This window comes from Limulus polyphemus, unplaced genomic scaffold (genome assembly GCF_000517525.1).
Source record: "Limulus polyphemus unplaced genomic scaffold, Limulus_polyphemus-2.1.2 Scaffold146, whole genome shotgun sequence".
In the NCBI taxonomy this organism is placed as follows: Eukaryota; Metazoa; Arthropoda; class Merostomata; order Xiphosura; family Limulidae; genus Limulus; species Limulus polyphemus.
The window spans coordinates 710,981-718,439 of NW_013665756.1; the positions used below are offsets into that span (position 1 = coordinate 710,981).

The 7,459-nt window shown below is 36.5% G+C and overlaps 1 protein-coding gene across 5 annotated transcripts in view; it reads left to right on the top strand.

The window, feature by feature from the left end:
• LOC106475421 (DNA topoisomerase 2-alpha-like) overlaps window positions 1-7,459 on the top strand; it is a 114,630-nt gene that overhangs the window by 88,430 nt on the left and 18,741 nt on the right. For 4 of the 5 annotated variants that reach the window (XM_013936108.2, XM_022380624.1, XM_022380628.1 and 1 more), the window contains one exon: window positions 2,435-2,606. In XM_013936108.2, the coding sequence (XP_013791562.1) occupies window positions 2,435-2,606 (172 nt within the window). Of the gene's footprint in view, window positions 1-2,434; window positions 2,614-7,459 lie in introns of all 5 variants that reach the window. The other variant, XR_002609299.1, reaches the window with a different exon arrangement.

The following is a 7,459-nucleotide window of genomic DNA, read 5'->3' on the forward strand; positions in this document are numbered from 1 at the left end:
CTATGTAATAGATTTGTCACTACTGGTGTTAAAGTTGTAAACCACTGCACCAGGATGAACTGCAAGTTTGTTATATAATAGATCTGTCACTACTAGAATTAACTTGATAAACCACTGCACCAGTATGGACTACAGGTTTGCTGTGTAATAGATTTGTCACTACTGGTGTTAAAGTTGTAAACCACTGCACCAGAATGAACTACAAGTTTGTTATAAAATAGAGCTGTCAGCACTAGAGTTAAAGGTGTAAACTATCCCATAGGATGAATAATAAAAACACTGGAATTGGAAAGTTTGGTAAATCAACTTAAGAAAACCTAGCCCTTTGATAGGTCTGTGTACCTGTTAAAATCTAGGGTTTTATCAGATTATGTTTTTATGTGATTTATTATCTTATATGCATGTATGTGTGTGTATATATATATATATATATATATATAAGTGTAGTTAAACTCCACACTTGTGTGATTATCTAGTACCTTACAAATATCTTAATACCTTTCAGTGACTGAGCAGTAAGCCTAAGAGCTTATGATGTTTAATTTTTTTTATTATTATGTTTGAGTTCTAGAATGATCAGTATGACTCTCACGTCACGATTGGTCTATAGAAATCTATAGCCAGTGGTTGTCAACATTTTATGCATAACAAAATGTTACCTGATTTCAATGTAAATGATTCACTTATGTAAAAGTACATATGACATTTTGTGAAAAATCTGTACATGATGGAGAAAAATGAATATCATTTTTGGATTCAGTATACAGGAATTACTATAGAACACGTAAAGATTTCAAGACGATAAAACCATCACAGGCCTGTGTTATCTGTGTCATAAACTTACATGTTAAAGTCATGACAAGAAGCAAGTGTATCCCCTCTTCTCTCATTTAGTTACCATCCCTCAAGAAGTATGAAATTTAATGTAAATTACTCATTATAATGTGGTCATTGCTTAAACAAAGCATAATTTTTATAGCCTTCAATCTTATTTGGTTTCAGAGCCATCAAATAGAAAATCAGATCCTACTTGTCACACCCACTTTTCACATCCTCTCTTTCACAAATTGCCAATAGTTCTCTCTGACTTTTAATACTATGTAATTTATAACCAATAGAGAACCAAATTGTTAATCTAGCAAATGACATTTTATACTTCTGTACAGAGAATTGTCTATTTAGCTTCCAGTTCCAATTTTATCCCCACAGGAAACACGTTGATCAGCTTAGCTGAATTTTTAACGCCTCTTATCGAATAGTTAGAAAGCCAGAAATATTATGCTAGTTATGTGACATTGTGTGCTTTTTGCATGTTATTATTGTGTGTTCCTTTGCGCATTATTTAATTCAATAAAAAATTATTTAGTGCTGTAATACCATTGGTATAAAAAAAGTAGGGTTAAGTGTCATTGACAGTTAACAGCAAAAAAAAAAAAACCCAGGTATTTCATTTCTTATTTTTCATGTGTATTCTTTATTTATCATTATAAAAGTAACTAAAATGTGAAAATTAGAAACTTTTTAGGTTATATAAGGTTAGATTAGGTAAAATAAAGAAAGATAATAATAATTCTTCGTGAGATACAGTCGCGAGTAGCTAGTGCATAATGTAATTTGATAGGGGAACATGAGCTTCATGTTCGTCAATTGATTTTCAAATTTTATGGTGGAAATATTAACTTAGACATGGTTCAAAGGGCAATAAAACAAAATTTAAGTATAAACAGATATATACTGTTAGGAGCTTAAAGCTATTTAAAATAAATATAGATAGCTTCATGTTACAATTTGAAACAATGCTAGAAAGAAAAAAAGTGAATTTAGATTAATTTTGATATTTTTTAATTTTTTGGTGGTTATGAGGTTGATCAAATAACCACACTTGTATTTAAAGTTAGGGTACAGAAAATAACAAACAAGATATAAAGTTTCACTGAAAAATGATGTTTTTTTTTAATTAGTTAGAAGGTTGTAGAGATTATACAAAAGAAATTTGAAAATTTTCAGATAAATAAAAATCTTAATCTTAATCTTTTAATCTTAACATGAAAGTCACTTTGCACTGGGACTAGTAAACAAAACAATTCAGTATATTCACAAACAAATCTGTATTAAAAATATTTAATTCAAAAATTGTTTGTGTAAAAAAGTCTTGTAATGTTTATGGAAAGTCTGCCAAATTTTGTATAGATACACGTACTGTAATAAAATTTATATTATATAAAACTATAAAGAGTTGGGCAGAATTGATTATAACTTTATTATTATTACTACATGTTTAAGAAATGGCATTTTAAAAATATTTTGACTGGTCTCAACAAGTTTTTGAGATCGTAGTTAATGCAGTGAAACAGTATAATATTGTTTTGTTTGGATCTGTAATAAACATTATCTGATGGATTTCTTATGACAATTTTATATATGTTCTATACAGCTTCAAAGGCAAAATATAACTTTGACAGTGAAGAAGAAGAGGAGGAGCACGAGAATTTTAAGCCAAATTATGGAGCTTTTGAAGATGATATTGACCGTATTCGCTTAGATCTAGATGGAATCAGCGAGGAAGATGAACCTCCCAGTAGAACAAAGACCAAAACAATAAAAAAGTAGGAAGTGTTTTCATACTATGTGTATTTTCATATAGCTAGTTTCTGGACATCTTATAAACTTCTTTGGTGTTTAAGTATAGTTGAATTCAGTGACAGCAGGTGGCACTAACTCTCATAAGAGGCTGTTCTCAAAATCTTAGTCTCGGGTAATATCTAGAACTTCTGTGAGTGAAAAATATCTTAATGAGAGAATTACTTTTCTCAGAGGGTCATACATTGTATAGTGTTACCGTTCTTTGACTGTAAATCTGAGGGATGATGGTTCACAGCCTATTGCCACAAAAATGCACTCTGTACTTTGATGACATTGGTATCCTATATGACTGACAGTCAAGTCCCACTATTCAATCATAGAACAGTTGGCCATGGGTGCTATTGACTAACTGTTTTCCCTGTCTGTGATTTCAAAATTATGGACAGTTGTGCACACAGACATTTTTGAGCTTTACATGAAAATTCTGAAACATACAAAAAACAATATTTCTCAGCCCAAAGTAGACAGGGGTGGGGGCTAACTTTTGGGAATGAGGATTTTTTATCTGTCTACATAAGTTCTGGAATGGACTTGTATTAAAAGCAAATGTTTATGATGGTTATTTCTTTTTCTCTCTCTCTTTATGTTTTTTGAAGAAAAATCATCCTCAGTTGAGTGTTTTGTAAGGGTACTGTGACTAATGTTTTAGCAAAATTCTCAACCAGTTGAGGTTTCAAACTTAATTTGATTGTGATTTGTTCAGCATTTCAAATCAGAAATAAAACATTTAAGTTTTTTTTATTATTTGTAATTTTTAGCTATTCCTTTGGAGCTTTATTGAATAATTTTGCTGGAAAACCTGTTTTTGAGATCTGGTTGATTCCAAGCTCCAGTAGTGGTCTAAAGGGTAGGCAATCTAGGCAGCTATCTAGAGCAACATAATGTAGGGCAAAGCACATTGAAAGCCAGAAGGAGGGAAGGGATGGAGAAGTAGGCTGGAAGAAGGAATAGTGGGGAGAATAGAAAAAGGCATACACAAAGAATAGAACTGGCATTCCCTTTGCAGGAAATGAAAAAACCTGGGATGAAGGGTCTGAAAAATGCAGAATATTGTGTTGACTCACTGATAATGGATTTCCAAAATGTACTTACTTCCTCTCACACTACAGCTATTATTTGACTGATAGAACTTCTTTACCTTTGTTCTTCTAAGCATTAGTCTGATTTTTTCATGCTTACTCCAGTCTTTTATTCCCCACTTAATTGCCCTTGATGATAACTGTGTCATGACACGCTCCACATACATCAATGTTCCCTCTATCTTGGTATTGTATATAAGTACCTCCTTCAGATAATATTGTCATTTTTTCTCGACAAAGTATTCACTAATGGGTTTCTCAGTAGTACAACCGTTGGAGATACTTCATGTTACCTCTTTAATTTTCATAAAATAAAAACAATAAAAAAATTATTTTGGCAAGCTGATTTACGACGTGCATTCTCGGATTATTGTATCTGGCATGGAGGCAAATCAGGTATGTCCTATCCCATCTCTGATATCTAGCATTGCTCATGAATCAGGGGGTTGCTCTCAGTTGAGGCTGTCCATGACCTTATTCATAGTGAGATTGAGGCATACATTTGGCCCGTTAATGTTTCTATGGGGGATCTGAGGCTACACTTGCATGTGATCCTGGACATTCTGGAGAGAATTTAGATTTGCTTTTTCCAGCACTGTCCTTTACTCTGTCGGCTTCTCATAAGGCCAATCTGAATCAGCTGCCTCCAGCTCCTTTTCTTGCATTGGTACATTGAGTGCATGATGTTTTGGTTCTTTTCCCAGTTGCTGAGGGCAAGTACTTAGTTCTCCCTCCATCCCCTCATATTGCGGTTCATTCAGGGAGGCTTACTGCTCGGTTATGTGAAGGAACAGCTATACATTCACCTACAATCGACAGGTGGAATTATATTTAGAGTCTCAGAGAGTAGACCCACTCCTGGAAATGTGGAGTTCTAGAATGGAGTCTGTAGTCAACTTGAATGGATCACAATTTTCTATGATTCGTATGACCCTAATTACAGTGCTGAGATATTTATCATCCCTACACGTTTTTTAGAAAGCATCTCAGCTATCAGCACATCACTTTGGGACCATTGTTAGCATTGATTCGGTTGTCAGCTTTTTCACTTTTCCTAGTTTCTTGGCTGGTATGTTGTTGGGATTTGTTGGATAGAGAGGCCCGTTCCTCAGATTTTGAAACTTTGTTCCACTGCTATCAGAAATTTGTTGGTCAAGGGGGAAGTGGTGAGTCATTCCAATTCTTCCTGGGTTTTATTCCTGTCTGTTTGTTGTGCCAAAGAAGACGGGAGATTGGCATCTGTTCATTGAGTTTTCTCATCTAAATCAATTCCTAGACATTCCAAAGTTTACGATGGAGTCATTACTCACTCTGCATTGGTATTTTGCACCAGGACTATGGATGACCAAGTTCAGTGTCTCCAATGCCTATCTGCACATTCCCATAGTGGAGTCATCCTGCCACTATCTGCATTTTGTGGTGCTGCATTTCAGTGCTATGCCCTTCGGACTAGTATCATGTCTATGTGTGTTCTGCTGAAATGTATGAACCGTCTCTATTCGCCACCTTTCCCTGAACCTGTGCTCACACCATTCCATGGATATCTGGCTACTGCTGGCACCATCTCATCAGTTGGTGAAATGTCACACCCAGATACCACTTTCTGAAGCAACCAAGGCAGGAATTCTTATCAGAGCCAAGATATCTCTTCTCACTTCAACACTATATTGTCCATCTGGGGGCTTTTTTCAATCTCAGTTGGGCTCAGCCAACTCCCATGGTTCTGTATCTTTTGGGAATGTGGGCATCTCTTGAATCCCTCATTTCTTTGGGACGAGCACACAGGAATGAGGGATTTGAGGTCTCTACACAACCAATGGATCATGAACACCGATCCACTGGATTCCCCAATATCCTTATTCAGGATCAACATCTTCGATCTCGAGTGGTGATCAGATTGGAACAGTACTACGATTGGTATTCCCCTGCCACCACCTTGTCCAGAGATCCATCTTTTCACAGATGCCTTGCTTTAGGGATGGGGTGCATATCTCAATGGTCAGGAATTCCAGTGCCTATGGACAGATGACGAGGCTTCCCTCCACATCACTGTTTTAGAACTTTTTGCTGTTCAAAGAGCAATGTCTCAAGCTCTGGAATTGTTGAGGGGCAAAGTCTTCATGCTTCAAACTCCAACAATTCTATGGTAGTATCTTAAATTCCCCGTCCAGGTCTCTTTATTTTAGAACATTGAATCTTCTGTATTGAGCCCACATTGATCATATCATCCTGCTAGATGGCAATGTTCCAGGAGTGATGAATTTGGTGGCGGGTCAATTGTCTTGACCTACCAGATTCTCCTGATGGAATGGATGCTTATTTGAGGGGTTTTCTGTTGGATTTGCTCTTGATTCAGGACACTGGTGATCGATGTGGTTGCCCCTAATTGGAACATTCAACTAACAGCATTTTGGTGTCTGGTACCTCACCCTCGGGCATTGGCAATAGATGCATTTGGTCTGGACTGGACTGGATTGCATCTATATGCTTACCCACCTATTTATCTGTTCCCCAAAGCCCTAGCAACCTCTGGTCACGTTCTGTTTGTAGCACCAGATTGGCCGGCTCAACCCTGGTTTTAGCTTCTGCAATACCTTCAGGAGTGCCCACTTCATCCACTTCCTCTTTGGCCGTCTCTGTCAAGTCAACCATAATCTGACATCTTACTCCCATCCATCCCAAAGCTCATGCTTCATGCATGGAGGTTATGCAGTCCTTCGGATGGCATCGGGGTTTAACTTCTAAGGTTGACATGTGTATCTCAGTCTCTGCATCATCCCACGGTGGATATTTATCAACAAAAATGACATACATATCAACAATGATGTATTGTGTGGAGGTTGAACCCACTTTGCTCAAATGTTCCAACCATAGCTCAGTTTTTGACTTGATTCTTTGACAGGGGTTTCATATCTTCCACAATTGCCCTATATAAGGCAGCCTTATTGGCTACCTTTCGATACTCGAAGAGATGGAAATTCTTTGAGTTCCCACTGCTTTCCGGCCTCCTGAAGTCAAATGACTATTTCAGTTACATAACAGAGATATAAAGGTGGTGTTACATGCTCTTTTTCGACATACATTTGAGCCCTTAGCATCATGTGCCATGTATCTCCTTTCCCTTAAGGTTTATTTTTGTTGCTGCTGGCCTGTAGACGTTACCGGTCGGAGTTGATTGTGTTTTAGTGCACAGGACATTTTATCATTTTACCTACATCCTTCTATACCTAGACAGATCTGTCTTACATAAGACACTGGCAGGCAGGGAAGGAGATAAATCCTTTTCACTGATTCATCTGACTGCTATTTCTTACCTCTATGACCGATCAGATCCCTATCATTCATTATGTTCGTTGAGGGCCTTAAAGTGTTATGTTGCTCACACTAGAGCTTTTAGAGGTGTTAAACACTAGAACACAGCCAAGACAGGTCACTTTGTAAAAACCAGTTTTATATTCTTGGATATGGTAATAAGAGTGCACATGCGCCAGGTCATTGCAACTTCTGTAATGTTAGCCAGGCACGGCTGGAAGGTCAATAAAATAGAAATAATAAATATACCGTATTTTTCGGAATATAAGACGCACCCTTATTTTGAAGACAAAGTTTTAGGGAAAAAAAAGTTACAGATGCATATGAAAGATTTTTATTGAACAAAAATTCAGTTTGATACTTTAAAAATTAGTATATATATTGTTCTAAACACAAAAGAGCTCAAAACATCAAAATAAGAAAAT